At 48.9% G+C, this 20,755-nt stretch overlaps 1 protein-coding gene across 10 annotated transcripts in view; it reads right to left on the minus strand.

Annotated features, from left to right (window-relative positions):
• PACS2 (phosphofurin acidic cluster sorting protein 2) overlaps positions 1-20,755 on the minus strand; it is a 103,879-nt gene that overhangs the window by 59,505 nt on the left and 23,619 nt on the right. For all 10 annotated transcript variants that reach the window (XM_064147218.1, XM_064147212.1, XM_064147211.1 and 7 more), the window contains exons 2-3: positions 3,979-4,066; positions 35-124 (exon numbers count right to left, since the gene is read on the minus strand). In XM_064147218.1, coding sequence (XP_064003288.1) covers positions 35-124; positions 3,979-4,066 — 178 coding nt within the window. The remainder of the gene's footprint in view (positions 1-34; positions 125-3,978; positions 4,067-20,755) is intronic.

The raw sequence follows: 20,755 nt of genomic DNA on the forward strand, positions 1-20,755 counted from the left end.
GGCACCAGCGCCCCCCGGCCGCATCCCACCTCACCTGCAGCGAGAAGGTCAGCGCCAGCTCCGTCTCCACGTGTCCGCTCGGGGGCAACACGATCTCGTGTGACCGCAGGATGCGCTTGGAGCCCTGCGCAGGAACAAAGCCCTTGGGGTGAGTTTCCCAGAAACCAGTCCTTACCTCCCACCCCAGGGCTGTTTACTCAAACTCAGGAAACATTGTCAAGGACTACCACAGTGAAAGAGAATGGATGGGTCTGACCTTGCACTGCTGTGAAATATTAATGAGGGGAAAGACAGAGATTTGACTAATAAAGATTTGGGCATATTTACTCTCTACCTACAACAAAGCAGGGTTGGTTTTTTTTTTTTCCTGCCAAATTCCAGCATTTGGAAGCTATGAGTCAACTTCCACCCCTCAAGTTAGAAAGTCTCATATTTTCACTGTGCCCAGGGGGTACAAGTCCCATAACCTCCTGGGTTTGGAGGCTGCAGCATCATGCTTCGATCTCCAGCCTCAGCCACCACAGATTGGTCTTTCCTTTTTCTGCACACATGCCTCCCTGAGGAAGAGTGAAGATTTTGACCTGTTTCAAACAACTGAGAGTAGCTGGGGCTATAAAAGTAAAAACATACATCCAGTAAACATCACAGCAGAGTCTGGAGGCCTAATAGCATTACAGGGCAACTCCAAATCAGCATGAGTTTGGGCTGCTGTATGCTGAGTTACTGAGCTATTTATTGTGTGATCATTTGTGCTAGTTTGAAGCAGGCTAGAAAGTTTTGGTGAGAAGAACCAGATTACAGGCTGTGAAAGGAAAGCAATGGTGATGTCTGCTTCACTCATAGGCTTACTGAGACGTGTAAAAACAAAAATCCAAACATAGGTAGGGCAGTCTCTTCTTCTGCTGGGGAACTGGCTGAGCTGCATCTCTAACCTCACCCCTCTTGGCTGTTTCTTTGACTAATCCACTTTGCTTCCTAACCCCCTCCCTGGCCGAACCTCCATTCTTCCTTGGGATTGGGGTAAGGTAGAGAGGGGCAGGAGGAAGATGAAGGGGCAGTTGAGAGCCCCTCCTGGGGACTCAGGTTTCTGGGAGGGCTGTTGTGTTTCTGTATTACCTTTTTACCTTGTATATTTCTGTCTATAACTGTATATACTGTAAATATCTGCTTGTATTTTGTGCTAAGCTGTAAATAACAAGCTTCAAGTTCCAGAGCTGGCTGAATCTAGTCTGGGTGATTTCCAAAGTGGGGGGGTGAGTAACACCCAAACCATCACATCGTTTCATTTCAGGGCATGTTTCCTGGAAAACTTGAAGGAAGCACGACTGACTGCTGCCTAGCAAACCCTTCTGTGCCATTCAAACACAGTGGCAAGTTTCAGAGGCCCCTGGCTCAATGTTCTGCTGATGCTGCAGATGTGGCTTTGTCCAGGCAGGCTGATCTCCCAAAAGCACAGAACTGTAAGCTCTTACAGAAGAAGCACCTGGGAAATCAGAGGCAGACTGGAGAAGTGAACACACCGCCAGCTACATCCAAAAGAAAATCTGATCTCAAATAACATCCCAAGATGAGAGTGCAGCAGAGACTCATTTCCATCCCTTCCTCCCCAAACACATCGCTCAGGCAGCCAGAGCAAGTGCTGTGACTTGCAGCGGTGCCTCAGCTTTGGCGCAGCACAGCACTGGCTCCTCTGCGGGGAAACCAAAGTGTCTAAGCTCCAGCAGATCAGAGGACAGACAGCAGAGCAGCAGGAGAAGCCCAAGTGGTGCTCCCCCAGGAAAAGCAGCATGCAGGCAAGAAAAGCCCAGCTAGCCTCGCCACTGGCAACAGCAGCATCTGTTCTGTTGCTGCAAAGCTCCTAATAGCAGCAATCTTGCTTTGCTTGTTACGCAACTCCAAATCTCCCGAAACACCAAATATAGCTGCTTTTAAAAGAGCACAGCAGATAAACAGAGCAACAGCTTGGGAAACACAGCTGACAACTCTTTGAACATCACTGCTCAAGAGGCAGCAAAGAGACCTGGGGAAACGCAGGTAGGATGTTCTCATTAGGCCTGAATTCAGCCATCCCCTCTGGAAGGACTCTGCTGCCTGACACCTCTCTCTCCCAATTCCCCACACAAAGGCAGTGAGTCATTCCACACAGATCATATATTTGATGATCCAGTATCAGCAGCCTCCAACAGCAGCCATGTCAGAAATCTGAGTGCTGGCAAATTAAGTGTCCCTGAAAGAGCTTGTCAGCAGCTGCATCATAACCTGCAAGCTATAAAGAGACTTTCAATGACAGGGCTTCGAATCTGCCTGTATTTGAGAGCTGCAGCACTACTGACCCACCATTAAATAGCACATCACAAGGAAGGATGGATGCTGATCCAGCACAAGGGACGCCCAAGGCGAGGCAACCACTGGGACCACAGTCATTGGATCATTCCAACTACTGTCACCTCTAGGTCAATTTAAAGGGCAGATCAAAGGCACAAGGATGGCCTGGGGATGTGAGCTGCAGCTTGGGACTTGACAGATGAATGAGCACCCCAAGCAAGGCAAGTCCTCCTGCCTTCCCCTTCTTCAGGGATCTGCCCTGGTATAAAAAGACTGCAGAAGTGCTCAGGTCCAGCATCAGACTTAACACAGCAAGGCAGATCACCTCTACCCAAAACAGACAAGCAAGTCCCACATGTTAAAACTCCCTCTGGACTTGCAGGTCTGGGGCAGCATTTCCAACCTTTTCACCCATAAAAACTGTGAGTAGACAGCAGTCATCTGGGCAGAAAAAGGTTTTGCTGTTGTAAAAGCTACTGCATTCTCCAAGCCAAGCCTGACATGCCCTACACGTAGATCCTTTGCTGACAAGCCTCAGGCTCTTACAGTGATGCATCCACCATCTAGGAGTACAAGCATATGGAAAGCTGTCAGCCCTGGTAAGCAATATCTGACAGCCTGGAAACCCACAGCTGTGCTTCTTCCAAGGCTCCCATGAATCCAGGTGTGTGAAACAATTCCCTGCCTTTCTGCTCCCTGCTATGGGTGCATGAAGCCACTCCAACACAGAGGGATGCATTTTCACCCCAGATGGACTGTTCATGGAAGCAAGAGATGTTGGTTACAGCCTCAACTGCCATGTTCTTGCATCACAAAGCCTTCATGATTTCAGTTTCCAAGCTGTGTGCCTGTTTTGACACAAGTAGCTCCTTACAGGTGTGTTCATGGCTTTTTATTTGAAAAGCAGCAGTTTTTCAGCATGGTTAATGGCACTTTTCTACTTGTAGGTCAGCTAGAATTTTCCTCATTAAGTACTTCAGCATTTGCAGAGGTTGGAGCATGTGAGCCAAGCCGATGCTGTGACGCACTGTGGAATTGAGTCCCCTTCTTTCCTAGCCTGCCTCGAGGCTGTGTGACCTACATGTTAGGCACCTAATTAAATGTCACAAACGTGTGCTGCAAAGTGGGTTATTTACCTTGGATGGCAGCTGTATTTTATGGAAACAGATTAAAATGTACAGGACCCTTGCAAATCCACTGACAAGCACCTGGCTATGAAATGATTTGGACACCTGGCAGCAGAGCTGCCTATCAGCAGAGAAAGGCAGACCAACCAGCCCCCAAACCACAACCAAGTTACCAAGATGTTAAGCCCTAAAGTGAGCTGAAGCATGTTAAACAGAGAACCAGGCTTGGATGTAGTGCCAGCTCAAGAAGAAGAGGTGACAGCATGTGAACTGTAAAGACCATTTTCACATGCAGATAAGCTCATGCTGAGCCCTCAGTGAACAATATTCATCACTTACAACAGTGAAATTCAGTAGAAAGATGGGGGAAAGATCACAAGAGACTCCACACATCCAGAGTGCCCTGATGTACCTAAGCAGCCTGTGGCTGTAATGGATGCTCATGTGGGGATGAAGCTCAGTTAGGCATCTGCCAGTATTTTTACCAAAGCAACACATTTAATTCTTAGAATTGAGCAGCAATTACCTGCATTTTAACAGCAATGACCCCAGAAATAAGCTCCTTATCCAATTCCTTTAAGACTACCAGTTTCTTTAATGTCAAGCTGCACAACCTGCAAAAGGAACAGAAGAAAAACCGTTACAGTCATGTCTGAAAAGGGAAAAGCTCTAAACAGCTTTTTTACACAGCAGTATCTCAGTTTGAGGGTGAACAGGCTCCAGACATAAGCCACACACTGATACAGACAAAGGCAGCAGAAATATGTGAGGCGTCCCCAGCTTTTCAGGCTGCATTTCTCCTACCTCTCAAATACAAGTTTATGGACGAGAGGTAGGTCTCTGTTTGATACAGACCCACGACCACATGAGAGAACCTCACAGCATGCTCTTCCACCAACCACAGCCTGAGAACTCTTGCTCTGAGTCAGAACAAAAGCTTTAGGGTCAGAAGACTTAAATTCCAGCAATATAAAAACACTAGGTCAGACTAATTTTAAACTTGTCTACAAAGCTCTCCTAGATTGTTGGCTTTTTCAGTATGAAATCTCCTGGCACTCAAAGATCTCATTCCCACCTCCTCTTGTAAACCCACACATTCTCCTCCTCACCCCTAAACAAAAGTGCATGCAAGTGGCTCAGGCATCTCTAACTGGAAAGTAAAAAAAAGACAGAAAATAAGAAAGAGGACTCAAGCAGTGCCCTCTGGCCCTGGCATTCACATGCCACACATATGCAAGAAAATCACATTTTTTTACCCTGGCAATGCTACATTGTTCTGGTTAAAGCTGTTTGCACTTCTGCCTTCCAGCACAGGGAGCTTGAGACCAGGCAAAGTTTAGTCTGGTTGCTGCTAAGTTAAGGCTCTGAAGTAATGAGACCACAGTACTGGCACTGTCCCAGCCCCACAGAAGCTGCCACCAGCTGGTGTAACAAAGGCAGGATGCCTAGAAACAAACTTCAGGGAAAGAGAAACCTGAAGCACTGACAGCTCAGCTTGAAGAAAGCAGAGGCCAGAGAAAGTTGCTGGGTGGGCTCTAGTGACTTGACATCAGTGGTCACACTGGCCAGGAGCCAGCCCTGCCTTTGTGACAGGTCTCTACCCCACAGCATGGGCACCTTCAGCCTCTGCCATGGAATGTTAGCAAGCCTCAGCACAGCCCCTCTGAAACTGGGCCTTTCTCCCAGATAAAGCACAACATCAGGGCTGTCCATGAAGGGGCCAAGCCTAGCAGCAGATGGAAAGGAAGAGGAGCTGACACTGGATTTTGGTGTGTACCCAGGCAGTAGTAGCATGAGTGCCACTGACTGAAGCTACATGGTTCTGCACTGGTGCCAGGAACAAAAGTCACCACTGCAAGGGTAGTGTGCATCTCCATCACCTTTTTCATCACAGGGGAAGCTGAAACACTGCTTGGCTGCAATGCTTGTTGGTAAACAACCATCCTGGGCACAAAACTGCAGGAATGGCACAGCTAAAGGCTCTTCCTGACAAGAGTAGTGGCAGATGTTAAGCAACTGCTGTCTGACTCATCCAGAACATCTGCTCCTTCACCTGAACTTTGCCCTCTCACACCGAGCTTGGAAGATGGAAGAGATGTCTTAGCTCTTATGGCCTTCATGCAAGTAGTTTTCCAAACACATCCTTTGCAGCCTCTTCTCCACCACAGCCCACACAATCTGTGCTCTCTGCCCATTTGCAAAACACTGGTTCCTGCTATCAGCCCCTAAACCCAAGACACAGATAACTCTCCTGTGCAGAGCTTTGCATCAGAAGACAGCATAGCCAGAGATGCTATACAAGTTATAAGGAAGGTGGGAAAAAAGAGGTCTGCCTGGGCCTCCATTCCCCTGCCACAAGAGCATCAGCTGTGTGCACTGTCACTGAGACACATGTGCAGGCAGCACGAGGCTGGAGGTGCTGGGTGCCACCCCTGGGTGAGGGTTGGCAGAATCAAGCAGGATAGCTGCAGTGGGCTAGCAGAGGGGGAAACCATGCATGCCAACACCCATGGGCTCCATCAACCCACCAAGCAAAGCAGGCACCTGCAGAAGCAGGCCAGCACAGACCAGTGTGTTCAACTGCAACTGCAGGGTGGTGAGACACTAGAACAGGTTGTCCAGGGAGATGGTGGAAGCCCCATCCTGGAAGTTTTTAAGGCCAAGCTGGATGGAGCTCTGAGCAACTAGATCTAGTATGAGGTGTCCCTGCCCATGGCAGGGGGGTTAGAGCTAGCTGATGCTTGGGGTCCATTCCAGCCCTGACAATTCTGTGGTTCTATGAAGCACAAGTGTCCCCATCAGGTGAAGCTGCATCCCTCAACACCAGGAGCTAGAGAAGCTTTCCCTCCACGTCCTAGACAAAGCAGCAGGCAGAGATGCTGACTGGGCCAGGATCTGGAGGAGAGAGGCTGTGATGCCATTTGTTTTCTTTGTAAGGCTTTAGCTGGAGGACAATTGAGCTCTGCTTGCCAAACCCCACAGAGCCCGGGAGGTCAGGTGCTGAGAGCAGAGGTAGGACAACACGCCGGCATTGTCTGGGCTGATAGGAAAGAACAAAGACCTTTTCTCTCCATCCCCAGCTCGAGGATGGAAAAGGTATGGGAAGAAACAATGGGGTTCTGAGCACAGAGAGCAAAGCACAAGGAGGGCGTTCTGTTCTCCGCTGGGCTTTTCTTCAATTCATCATTTGTGAGCTTTGATCAAGCCCTGGGCAGAACTTGTTGCTTGGAAAGAAAAAAAAAAAAAATAAAAGCCTGTTTTACAACGATCTGAAAAACAAAAGCAGTTAAAAAAAGAGAAAGGACACATCTGCTTTCTCTATCCTACATTGCTGGGCTGCTGGTACTAAAAGGCACTTCACACCGAACAAAAAACCCACAATGAAATGTTTATATTCTCCATGGGAGGGGGGAGTGGAACAAAAAAAACCCACCAGAGTTTAAATCCCACCAAATCACTCTTATCCTCAGCATGCTCACTGTTCCAGGTCCTGAGTCTAAGTTTGCAGCTTACAAATCAAAGCAATGCTTGGAATATGTGGCAGACCAGGACTATACCTTAGTCATGGAAGATACATCTCAAACATGTCACTGCACCCAGAGTCAGCAGAGTGTCCCTGCCACCAGTGCAAGGATCCTTAACCTCTCACATGTGCAAGGGTGACCTCATGAATGTTTATAACTATGTAAAGGGTGAGTGCCAAGAGGATGGAGCCAGGCTCTGCTCGGTAATGCCCAAGGATAGGATAAGGGGCAATGGGTGGAAGCTGAAGCAAAGGAAATTCCCTGGAAATGTGAGGAAACATTTTTTCACTGTGAGGGTGACAGAACACTGGAACAGGATGCCCAGGGAGGTCGTGGAGTCTCTGTTGAGATGCTGGAACACGTCCAGAGAAGGGCAATGAAGATGGTGAGAGGCCTGGAACACAAACCCTATGAGGAGAGGTTGAGGGAGCTGGGCCTGTTTAGCCTGGAGAAGAGGAGGCTCAGGGGTGACCTCATTACTGTCTACAACTACCTGAAGGGAGGTTGTAGCCAGGTGGGGGTTGGTCTCTTCTGCCAGGCAACCAGCAACAGAACAAGGGGACACAGTCTCAGGTCGTGCTGGGGGAGGTCTAGGCTGGATGTTAGGAATAAGTTCTTCACAGAGAGAGTGACTGGCATTGGAATGGGCTGCCCAGGGAGGTGGTGGAGGCACCTGAAGGTGTTCAAGAAAAGCCTGGATGAGGCACTTAGTGCCATGGTCTAGTTGACTGGCTAGGGCTGGGTGCTAAGTTGGACTGGATGATCTTGGAGTTCTCTTCTAACCTGGTTGATTCTATGATTCTCCCTCTCTGGAGATATTCAAGACCTGCCTGGATGCATTCCTGTGTGATCTGGTATTGGTGATCCTGCTCTGGCAGAAGGCTTGGACTGAATGAGCTTTTGAGGTCCCTTCCAACCCCTGACATTCTGTGATAAGAATTTGTCACAACTGCCTCTGAGAAAAGCAGCAGCTCCTTCCACACACTTATCTTTAGCCTAAGTTTTGCTGTACTTCCATCAAATCTCAGCGACTGGAAGGTTAAATTCTCACAAAACATTTCTACCAAGCAGACTATTACAATTAAACATTGGTAAGGAAAAAAAACAAGACACAGGTCAACCTGGAAAGATTTGAAGAAAAAAAGAACATAGCTACAGCTGGAAGTTTCTACATCACATCTGTGAACACAGGGGAAATAATCTAGCATGCAGACAGAAGAGGAACTGAGGAAGCCTCAAGTCTGGAGCTGAAAGAGCCTGAAGTATTTTGAGCAGTCTATAAAAAGCCTGGGACTGCATGACAGGAGGTGCAGATGAGCCCTTTCTTTGCCTGTTCTTTGCAGCAATGAGCTATGGCTGCACACAGGGAGTTTAGCTAGCAAAAGCTTAAATAAGGGCAATGGAAGTCTGAAAGCTAAGATTTCCACTCTGTTTTGAAGGTTCATAGTAAATCTCCCTGCTAGGAACACAGCTGGGTCCCACACAGCAGCAGGTAGTGTCTCTGCTGGGAGGTTTGCATTCCCTGGGCTCACACATTCCCCTCCATGGCAAAGAGTCAGTACTTGCCTGACTGCTCTCAGGTTAACAAATAATGAGAGCTTAATAAAGACTAAAACTCTTCATCTTTTTACATGGTTGCTGCAAGAATGCAGTTTTAAAGAGGAAATGTGGACATGATCCAACGGTTTCAACTCACCCTGCTAATGCAAGTTGTGCCAATCAGATCCGAGGCTGCACCAGGAGAAGTGTGGCCAGTAGGGCCAGGGAGGTGATTCTCCCCCTCTGCTCCACTCTGGTGGGACCACACCTGGAGTACTGCATCCAGTTCTGGAGCCCCCATTACAAGAAGCATGTGGAAATGCTGGAGCGTGTCCAGAGAAGGGCCATGAGGATGCTCAGAGGGCTGAAGCAGCTCTGCTATGAGGACAGACTGAGGGAGTTGGGGCTGTTCAGTCTGGAGAAGAGGAGGCTCTGAAGTGGCCTTTCAATATCTGAAGGGGGCCTACAAAAAGGCTGGGGAGGGACTTTTTAGACTATCAGGGAGTGACAGGACTAGGGGGAATGGAGCAAAGCTGGAGATGGGTAGGTTCAGACTGGATGTGAGGAGGAAGTTGTTCAGCATGAGAGTGGTGAGAGACTGGAATGGGTTGCCCAGGGAGGTGGTTGAGGCCCCATCCCTAGAGGTGTTTAAGGCCAGGCTGGATGGGGCTGTGGCCAGTCTGATCGAGGGTAGGGTGTCCCTGGGCATGGCAGGGAGGTTGGAACTAGATGATCCTCGTGGTTCCTTCCAACCCTGACTGATTCTATGATTCTTTGCTCAAGGGAGGCAGCTACCTGTAAAGAACACAACATTTTGGTAGCCAAGATCCGGCAAACGTGCCCACAGCAGCAAGAGAAGGTCTCACATTCTTTATTCACTGGATGCTTTGCTTCTGCATCCCTCCAAGTAGGAAGATCAGGAAAATAAACCCCCTCCAAGAAAAAGTTTGCCTCACTGAATTAAATGCCTGATTCTCCACAGGGAGCGCAGTAATTGCACTGAGATCTCGTTCACGCAGAGACAGTCAAATCAACAGGAAGGAGAAATTAAAAATTAAAGATCTGTATTTTAATTAAGGCCCACAGCAGTCAAGAATAACAACAGATGCTCCCACAGCTATAGGGAACGCCAACCAACTGCAGGACAGGAGCTGGAACGGGAAGACTCTAGCTCACTACACAGGTACCCTTTGTCCAGGTTAAAAGCTGTGTCCAGTTCTGGGAAACTCAATTTAAGGAAGATGTTGAAATGTTCAACTGTGTCCAAATGAGGGCAACAAGGATGGTGAGGGGGCTGGAGCACAGCCCTGCGAGGAGAGGCTCAGGGAGCTGGGGGCAGGGGTTTAGCCTTGTGATGGTTTGGGTGTTGCCTGCTCCCCCACGCTTTGGAAATCACCCAGACTAGACTCAGCTGGCTCTGGAAATTGAATGAAGCTTATATTTACAGCTGGCACAATATACAAGCAGATATTTACAGTATAGACAGTTATACACAGAAATATACAAGGTAAAAGGTAATACAGAAGCACAACAGCCCTCCCAGAAACCTGAGTCCCCAGGAGGGGCTCCCAACCGCCCCTACACCTTCCCCCTGCCCCTCTCTACCTTACCCCAGTCCCAAGGAAGAATGGAGGTCCTAGCAGGGGGTTAGGAAGCAAAGTAGATTAAAGAAATGGCAGGGAGGCTAGAGAGAAATGCAGCTGAGCCAGTTCCCCAGCAGAAGTGCCTTTATGTTTTGAGTCTTATTCTTATACATCTCAGCAAGCTAATCAGTGAGGTAGTGAGGTAGACATCAGCCTTGTTTTCCTTCCACAGCCAGCAATCTACTTCTTCTCACCAAAACATTCTAGCTAGGCTCAGACTAGCACAAGCCTAGAGAAGGAGACTCAGGGGGGACCTTATTGCTGTCTACAACTGCCTGAAAGGAGGTCGTGGCCAGGCAAGGATTGGTCTCTTCTCCCAGGCAACCAGGGACAGAATGAGGAGACAGTCTCAAGCTGCACCAGGAGAGCTTCAGGCTGTATGTCAGGAAGTTCTTGGCAGAAAGAGTGATTGGCATTGGAATGGGCTGCCCAGGAAGGTAGTGGAGTCCCTGTCCTTGGAGGTGTTTAAAAAGAGACTGGATGTGGCACTTGCTGATGTGGTTTAGTTGATTAGATAATATTGCATGATAGGTTGGACTTGATGATCCTGATGGTGTTTCCCAACCTGATTGATACTATGAGTAGCTATGAAGATGTAGTTACCACATAAAATGTTTCATGACAGGAGGCTCTCTTCTGAGGTCTGTAAACTTCAACCAGCCAACGGCTGCTAAGGAAGAAATCAGCTTTTGTTTGGTCACTGGACAGCTTCATGTCACCCAAGTCACTTCAGCATTTCAGAACAGCAAGCAAGCCTCCTACCCTAGTGTTTTCAATCTCAGCTTTAAGTGTTTTAGAATCATAGAATCATAGAATCAACCAGGTTGGAAGAGACCTCCAAGATCATCCAGTCCAACCTAGCACCCAGACCTATCCAATCAACTAGACCATGGCACTAAGTGCCTCAGCCAGGCTTTTCTTGAAGACCCCCACGGATGGTGCCTCCACCACCTCCCTGGGCAGCCCATTCCAATGCCAATCACTCTCTCTGGGAAGAACTTCTTCCTAATATCCAGCCTCTGGCACAACTTGAGACTGTGTCCCCTTGTTCTATTGCTGGTTACCTGGGAGAAGAGGCCACCCCCCACCTGGCTACAATGCCCCTTCAGGTAGTTGTAGACAGTAATAAGATCACCCCTGAGCCTCCTCTTCTCCAGGCTAAACACCCCCAGCTCCCTCAGCCTCTCCTCATAGGGTTTGTGTTCCAGGACCCTCACCAGCTTTGTTGCCCTTCTCTGGACATGTTCCAGCACCTCAACATCCTTCTTGAATTGAGGGGCCCAGAACTGGACACAGTACTCAAGGTGTGGTCTGACCAGTGCTGCTCCGAGCTAACACTTTACACCCAAGCCAGTCCCCAAAATAAATCACAAACCACTTGAGGGAGAAGAGGAGGGAGACACCTGCCTACACATTCACTTGCCCAGACGAAGAGAGCTGTTCTGCACACAGCTACAGGAGCACCTGTGCAGGAGGGGCTGGAGTGAGAAGCCCTACACAGCATTTGTGAGAGACAGCTGCTGAAGTGAGGTATGCATGCACGCAGGGCGTGAAGAACCAACTGCACGGGCAGCACCCCAGGCCTGCTTCACACATGCCCAGGGGGAAGACAATGACACATGGACGTGCTTGATGCTGCCCCTTCTGCTAAAGGCAGAGCTCTGTACGGGCCTAGGAGAGTCAGTCTGGGGAGAAAGAGAGGGAGAGGACCTGTCTAATGTCACTGAAGTGTGAGAGTGGGGCCTCTGGGCAAGGGTTGCAATAGGAGAAGCTGCAAGAAGAGTGCTCCCTCACTTTCCAAAGCTGATGAACTAATGCCCTCAGAGTGATCTAATCCCAGTCCCATTCTCAGTTGAGCTCCAAGGCAAGAAGAAAGCAAACGAGGAGGCAGAGGTCAAGTACTCTGCTTTCTCTCATGCCAGAAATACAACTCGAATCACTTACAAATAAACATTATAGTCCTGGATTTGTCCCTGCTTGCTTCTCCTTCATCCACACTCACCACCAAGCTAAGTGGTAACCTGCAGCCAGCTGTCCTGGCTACAGATCCATTCGAGTAAGCATTAGGAAGCCAGGAAATAACTGCAGAGCATGTATTTTGGGGAATAAATCTTATGAGGAGTGACTAAAAAGGGGAGGCTGAGGGGAGACCTCATTGCTGTCTACAGCTACCTGAAAGGAGGTTGTGCAGAGATTGGTGCTGGTCTCCTCTCACAGGTAATTAGTGCTAGAACAAGCTGCAGCTGGGTAGGTTTGGACTGGACATCAGGGAAAGTTGTTCCCCAGCAAGAGTGTTCAGGCACTGGAATGGACTGCCCAGGGAGGTGGTTGAGTCACCAAGCCTGGATGTGTTTAAAGGTCGTTCTGATGCGGTGCTTAGGGGTATGGTTTAGGGTGAGCCTTGTAGAGGAGGGATATCAGTTGGACTTGGTGACCCTGAAGGGCTTTTCCAACCTGAAAGTTTCTGTGACCAAGTCTGTGATTTTCATTGTTTCTGGTTTTGAGGATCTTGAAATCCTCTTCCCAGCACTCATACAGAGAATTAAGCTCTTAAGACTCTAGACATCAATATCCACAGAAATGCTGTGGCAAGCAGGTCTTTTTCAGACAGGTAAGAGGATGGCAGGTTAAATTACACAATAGGCTCTACCCAGGTCCTCACAAGGACACACCTGCACAGCCAAACACTATCCTCCTACAGCTGAAATCCTGTCCTGCTCACTTCAAATCTATTCCAAATGTACCTGGTCCAAACAAGCACACAAAATGGGGGGATGTGCCAAAACTTTGCAGACTTGCCTGAGTTTTAAAAGATCCTAGAATTCCACATGGGTGTGTTTGCTACTTGAGGAGCAGCATGCAGGTGATATGACCAAGGATTAAAGCACACCCAAGCTTAGACATTGCAGTCCAACACATCAGCTGGAAAATGCTGAGATTTCATAGAATCACAGAATGGTCTGGGTTGGAAGTGACCTCTGAAGGTCATCTAGTGCAATCCCCTCTGCAATCAGCAGGCACATTCTCAACTAGATCAGGTTGCCCAAAGCCCTTTCAAGCCTCACCTTGAGTATCTCCAGGGATGGGGTCACATCCACCTCCCTGGGCAAAATGCTCCAGTGTTCCACCACCCTCGTAGTGAGGAACCTGCTCCTAACATCCAATCTAAATCTGCTCTTCTCTAGTTTGAAGCTACTGCCCTTGTCCTACCACAGGCTTTAGTAAACAGTCTCTCTCCAGCCTTCCTGTAGACCCCCTTCAGGTACTGGCAGGCTGCTATTAGGTCTCCCTGGAGCCTCCTGTTCTCCAGGCTGAACGACCCCAGCTCCCTCAGCCTGTCCTTGTAGCAGAGGAGCTCTTTCAGAATCATAGTATAGAATCATAGAATGGTTTAGGTTGGAAGAGACACCAAAGCTCATCCAGTTCCAACTCCTGCCATAGGCAGGGACACCTCCCACTAGAACAGGTCTCTCAGGACCTCATCCAGCCTGGCCTTGAACTCCTCCAGGGAGGGAGCAGCCACAACCTCGCTGGGCAACCTGTGCCAGTGTCTCATCACCCTCACTGGAAAGAGCCCTTTCCTAACATCTATTTTCAATCTCCCCTCTGCCAGTTTAAACCCACTACTCCTCATCTTGTCATTACAGGACCTTGTAAATAGTCCCTCCCCAGCCTTCCTGTAGGCCCCCTTCAGATACTGAAAGGCCACTCCAAGGTCTCCTCAAGGCCTTCTCTTCTCCAGGTTGAAGAGCCCCAGCTCTTCTAGCTTGTCCTTATAGCAGAGGTGCTCCAGACCTCTGATCATCTTCGTGGCCCTCTTCTGGACTTGCTAACAGTTTGATGTCCTTCTTGTGCTGGGGGCTCTACAACTGCACATAGTTAAAAAGCTGAATCTCCACAGCTCCACAAACTCTTCAGGTAGCCAACCAAAGCTTCTTGTGCAAGACTGCAACTGTGTCACATCATGTTCTGACTACCTGGCAGAGATCTGATGAATTCCAAGTCAGGCTGGCAGGAAATGAGCCTGTCGCTAACTGCTTGCCTTAGGGTACATGCACTGAACTGTGCTACTGAGAAACAGCAGCATCCTCTCCCTCTAAGAAGTCATCTCAGTGAGAGCAGAAGCAGTTCTCCTCACACATCTGTTAACCTCAACTGGGATCTCAGTTCTTGTACACACACTCATAAACAAACATTTGGCTTCTCACTCTTTGCTTTGATGGTTTTGAATTCCTTCTGTAGGGTGACTTAGAGGGAGAAAGAGCCCTCCAAAAGCTCAAGAAGGAAGGATGAGGTCTGCTTCTCAGACAGGCAACAGAATGCAAAGGAGTTTGGCAACTTCACTTATTTTCACACCATGCTTCCTGCAAAGCCAAGCACAGGACCAAGATTAGTTTCAGCCTCTCCTGCCTTGCATCTTTCAAACCCAGCATGCAGAACACAAGGACTGCACAGCACCCTGGCACCAAAGTAAACACCAATGAAAGAGTCTATGGTATATTAGGTTTGATCAAGGTGTTTAAAGCTTTGAGGCAATAGGAAGATGTTTTAGTAGTTTTAAAGACTGAAGTGAACAAATAAAAAGCAGATTCACAATTGAGGCTTCACTGACAGACTATCAGGACTATGGTTTTTATATTACATATAGGATATTTGTTTTATTAACGTCAGCTGAAGTAACCAAAGGCAGCATCACCAGGGAACAAACAGCATCATGGAGATCCATCAGGCTTAGGCACATCCATCTGCCCAAAAGCCACTGGTAGCTATGGCTCTAACAAGCTTGAATAGGGGATCTCTGCACCGCAGCAGAGCTTCTTGCCCAAAAAGCCTTTTAGCACTGAAATGTCAGTGTCCCATCTGAGCACCCAATGAGAGTAGCCAAAGCAACACATCCAGGAGGGAGAGCCTTTAGGATGTCAGCTACTCAAGCCATTTATCTAGCTAGGGCTTTATTTCTCAGCTAGCCAGCAACAAAGAGGCAGCACAGATCACAAAGTCAGCCAGGGTGAAGAGCATGCTTTAGAGACTGGCACAAAAGCAGATACGCAGATGAGCAAAGTCATCACCCCAAACCAAAATAAGACTCCAGGAGGAAGGATGCAAAACCAAATCAGGGTTAGGGGGCAAAGAGGAGAGGCCTTCACAGCTGGAACAAACCAGAAGCACTCCACTCCCCAGCTCACCCCTCTCCTTGCATGACTTCCTTAATGCAAACTGCCTTCTCCTCACTGGCCCCCTTCCCCAGACAGCAGAGCTTGTCACACAGCAGGCTCAGCATCGGGAGCAGCTATTCCAAGCATGCTACAGGAACTCTCTCCCGCCTGCCAGGAGCCATTCCCATCTGCCCCTGGACCCTGTGGGACTAACAGGGGCTGCACAAAATAGCCAGCAGATGAGAAGAACTACCAGAGCTAAAGGCTTCCCAGTCTGCCCACAGCTTGCCACAAAGGACAGAGCAGCACATCTCTGCCTTCATTTGTACCAGCACCCCCCTCCCAGGCTGACAGTGCCGCAGCTGCTGCAAGAACAAAGACTTCCAGCACACACTCCAGGCAATCCTTGGAGTGACTGCAAGCTCTGTTACAGGCACCAGCAGTGAGACGAAAGAGTTAAAGAAAATGACTGGCACAGCTTCCTCCAGTATCTGTCTTGCCTGGATGGTAACCCTCACTCCCTTCCCCTCTCCTCCACCGCAGACTGCCTCAATCCTGAGTACAGCATCCAGCAACAGCATCAGGTTGGGAGCTGTAACATCTCCACAGCAAGTAAGTATGTCACAGCCCACATGTGACCAGCTGCCCACAAGCACACAACGAATGAAACCAGCTCCTCTGGCAGCCTGCTTGGTCCTCCTCATGCCCCTCCAGAGCAGTCTGACAGCAAAGCCTCCCTCACCACCGGGTTGGGGAACTCTGCCCTCCAAACTAGCACTTCCCAGCAGCTATCCTGCCCCATCCAAGTGCAAGCAGATTCAGTGCTCTGCAGACAGCACCAGTGTGGTAGTTTAATGCTTAGTGGATGGTTTAGTTGGGGCAATGAATGAGGCAGGGATTATAAAATATGTAGTTATTTTCATTCCTAGAAAGCCCTGCCCACATCTCTATACAAATTAGTTAAATTTGGGTTCTAATTTGGTTGGGAAAATCTTCACAAGGATGCTCCTGGGAAATTCATTCATTTAGGAGATTCAGAACACTGGAAAAGTTTAGCCACAACATGGCTTTGCCCCACTTACAAATAGGTAGCCTGGAGCCTTAGGAGAAGTCTGTTCTACTCACTGCGGTGGAGTAGAACTTTCAAGATAGTCCCCAGCTCCTTTGTGGCAGTGTTGGAACTGCTTGGCTGTTGAGAGGCTTCTAGATCTTCCCACGGTGCTGTGAAGGAGGCAGATGATCTCTGACCTGATCCTGGCTCCTCTTGGTACAGAGGTTTGCAGAGGTGCAGGCAGGATCTCTTGCAGATGTGCAGAGCACAGAGATGTCAGTGACACTTCCTGCCCCGTTGTGAAGCACTTAAATGCCTTCTCCTGGGAAACTTGAGGCACCTAAGTTTCAAAGTAGTTCAAGCCCAAAATACCAGGGCTAAGCTGGTCTAAAGCATGAGGCAGAGCTGAACACATCATCCAAGAGCAGGGAGGCAGAGGCAGCAAGGCAGAGACAGCTCAGCTGCTTGCAACTTAGCTCAATTTGTACTATTTGCCCAAGTGTAAAGGCTCCTTTGGCCCTTTCACCAATCAAAATGGCATTTCCAAAACTGACCATAATAGGTGAATCCAGGACTTGCTCACCCTTATTTGGGCAAGACACCAACAAGTATTAAAACACCTGTGGGTACCTGTTTATCACTTTGAGAGGGGATGTAATGGCCCAAGCCTTTGTTTTCCTCCCGCCCTTGCTTCCCCCAGCAGCAGAAGATGGGGGCAAGCCAGGACATCTAATAGGCTTATTAAGCTTCTAGGTCTGGAACACAGCCCTGTGAGGAAAGGTTGAGGGAGCTGGGGTTGTTTAGCCTGAAAAAGAGGAGGCTCCGGGGTGACCTCGTTGCTGTCTACAACTACCTGAAGGGACATTGTAGCCAGGTGGGGGTTGGTCTCTTCTCCCAGACAACCAGCAACAGAACAAGGGGACACAGTCTCAAGTTGTGCTGGAGCAGGTCTAGGCTGGATGTTAGGAGGAAGTTGTTGGCAGAGAGAGTGATTTGCCATTGGGAGGTGGTGGAGTTGCCATCCCTGAAGGTGTTCAAGAAAAGCCTGAATGAGGCACTTAGTGCCATGGTCTAGTTGACTGGATAGGGCTGGGTGCTAGGTTGGACTGGATGATCTTGGAGGTCTCTTCCAACCTGGTTGATTCTATGACAGTGGAATAGTCTAATAGGTACTTTCCTCAAAGTTCAGTGCAGAATCTGAACAAGCAGGGTATTGGTTGTAAAAAGAAAAGAATTATAAAGGCTACATAATTAATTGCTTTGCTACGAGATATAAAAAGCCAAAACATAAACAGTTCTTCCTTCCCTTGGCTCTTGGGCACTGTTTCTGCTCACTGTTCCTTCATTTCTCTCTCTGATCTCTTCCACTGACCTTGACTGAGCAGATCACAGGTGAGCTTTGCTGGTTGTTTTCTGTCTGGGGAGAGAGAAGGTGGGGTTAGCCCTTTCTGGGCCTTCTTTATTCAGGGGCAGGGGGAAGATTTGATTTCTGTATTATGTCTAAATTGTATATAATTGTAAATACATATATAAATACTTGTAAATTTAGTTTTGCTGTAAAACATAGCTTTATCTTACTTCCAAGCCATCTGAGCTGGTCTGGTAAATTTTAACTGTGGGGAGAAGTTCCTAGCCCACCACAACCAGCCAGTCTGGTTTAGTATTTAGTGCTCTCTTCTTGACAGTAGGAAGCACAGGTCTCCAAGCTCTCTTGACATCTTTCAAAATGCTAGGTGCTATGCTGCTTTTCTCTCCCACTGCTGAAGGTCCCACAGCGAGGGCTTGCTGCTGTGCCACTTGGTGCTGTGCTCTCTGCATACTTTGGTACACTGAGGAGATACTGCAGTCCCGGCATAGCATCTACTGTCCCTAAGGCCTGCAAGTCATTAGAGGCCAGGATATTTCAGGCTGAGTTCTGATTTTCCCTTTTGTCTGTAAATCAGCCCTCAAAGCCCTCTGCCAAGAGGGAAAAAAACCAAACTGAGGCCAACAGGAACCTTGACTTCAGGCCCTTGTCAGAAGAGCTTGTAATGAAAAGCTCTGCTCCGCTCAGGTTACCTGTCACTGTGATCTCTTCATCAGGAGAAATCAGGACCTACAAGCCTCCAGCTAAGAAAGCAATCAAGGAAAAACAGATGGCTTCTCAGTGTGCCCAAATCCCAGCTTGCTCTCAGGGCATGAACAAGTTGCCATCTTTCTGCTTTGTTTCCCTGTGCTCCGAACAGCTTCCACAACACCTTCTGACCCAGAGATGAGCCGAAGAGCATGGTGCTCCTGAGAGCAAGCAGGCTCTCCCCATGGGCTGCATCAAAAGACTTCTCACTCAGCCATCTCCAAAGGCTTCCCAGTTCACCAGCAAGACAGACACGTGGCCCTCCCAGTCAAAGCCAAGATCCTGATGGCATGCTTAAGACGTGGTGTTTCTCTGGAAGACAACCACTTTACACTGCTCTGCAGAAACACACTTTCTGAAAACTAGCCTAGGAGGGGTTTTTTATTTGAAAGGGATTTTGGGAGGGGGCCTTTTGCATTTGGTTTTGAGCTTGCCTTTCCCTGGCTGATCCTGAGCAGGTGGCCCGTTCCTAACAGAACTTCATTCTGTACCCTTGATTTAAACCAGTTACGTGAAATGCCAGACGAAGAAGGTTTTGCTTGTGAAGTTTGCAATATGGCCTGAAATAAACGAGATGGGAGAATCACACAGGCAGAATGCAGAGCCCAAATGGCTCTTTGCTTTTTTACTGAGAACTCAGAATGCCCTGTAAGGATAAAGGCAGAGCAGCCTGCAGCAGTGAAAAACATTTGTGAACTTTGATGGTACGTTTGGTATTAGCCAGCACAGCAATCAAGTATGTAAAGCATCTTGCTGGCGGGCTTGCTTTCAGGCTAGAACACAACCTCACAGATCCCAATGCTGTTCTCATGGCCACAAGTCTGTCAAAGCCTGCCATTCTGGCCCTCTTCCAGATCAGCATGTGCAAGCAGGCACCCTACTACTTTGCAGAACCAGTGGTCTACACTGCTCCTTTAATTGCCCCATGTTTAATGCCAGCTCACTCTTCCCTTGACTTCAGACATGAGCAGGATGACAGTTAAAGACACATTGGAATTTGTTACCTAAGCTGGAAACTATTTTTTTTGCACAATTCTCATTATGCCTCAAACACAGAGCTATTTAGCACCCCAAAGGACAATTTCTTCCCATTGAGCAGAAGTTCCAAAAATACAACAGGCAGAAGGGCAGAAGGGCTCTGCAGCGGGACCTTGACCGCCTGGACAGATGGGCAGAGTCCAATGGGATGGGGTTCAATAGCTCCAAGTGCAGGGTGCTGCACTTTGGCCACAACAACCCCATGCAGAGATACATGGGGGTCGGAGTGGCTGGAGAGCAGCCAGACAGAGAGGGATCTGGGGGTGCTGATTGATACTCGCCTGAACATGAGCCAGCAGTGTGCCCAGGTGGCCAAGAGAGACAGTGGCATCCTGGCCTGCATCAGGAATGGTGTGGTCAGCAGGAGCAGGGAGGTCATTCTGCCCCTGTACTCTGCACTGGTTAGACCACACCTTGAGTACTGTGTCCCAGTTTAGGAGGGACATTGAGATGCTTGAGCATGTCCAGAGAAGGGCGACGAGGCTGGGGAGAGGCCTTGAGCACAGCCCTACGAGGAGAGGCTGAGGGAGCTGGGATTGGTTAGCCTGGAGAAGAGGAGGCTCAGGGGAGACCTTATTGCTGTCTACAACTACCTGAAGGGTGGTTGTGGCCAGGAGGAGGTTGCTCTCTTCTCTCACGTGGCCAGCACCAGAACAAGAGCACACAGCCTCAAGCTGTGCCAGGGGAAATTTAGGCTGGAGGTGAGGAGAAAGTTCTTCACTGAGAGAGTCATTGGACACTGGAATGGGCTGCCTGGGGAGGTGGTGGAGTCGCCATCCCTGGAGCTGTTCAAGGCAGGATTGGACATGGCACTTGGTGCCATGGTCTGGCCTTGAGCTCTGTGGTAAAGAGTTGGACTTGATGATCTGTGAGGTCTCTTCCAATCCTAATAATACTGTGATACTGTAACACCAGCAGCCTGAACTCTGGAGAAGGAGCAGCAAAGGGAAAGTTGCAATCCCAACCCTCAATGCACTCAACGGCAGATCAGAAGGAAGGCTTAAAGAGAACCACCAGCCCCACAGAGAGCAGTCTCTGCAGCTGCACCAACCACCCTGTGTAACACCTGTAGCATCTCAGCCCTTTGCTCTGAGGACCGTGTGGCACTGAAGCACTGAGCTCCTCCAAGCCCCACAGCACCATCTCATCTCTGCACAAGTGCTTGGAGCAGGGCGCTGCAACACTGACAATTGACTCGCTCTTTGGCCACAGCCCAGAGGATGTTCCAAATCAAACACA

This window comes from Pogoniulus pusillus, chromosome 8 (assembly GCF_015220805.1).
Source record: "Pogoniulus pusillus isolate bPogPus1 chromosome 8, bPogPus1.pri, whole genome shotgun sequence".
In the NCBI taxonomy this organism is placed as follows: Eukaryota; Metazoa; Chordata; class Aves; order Piciformes; family Lybiidae; genus Pogoniulus; species Pogoniulus pusillus.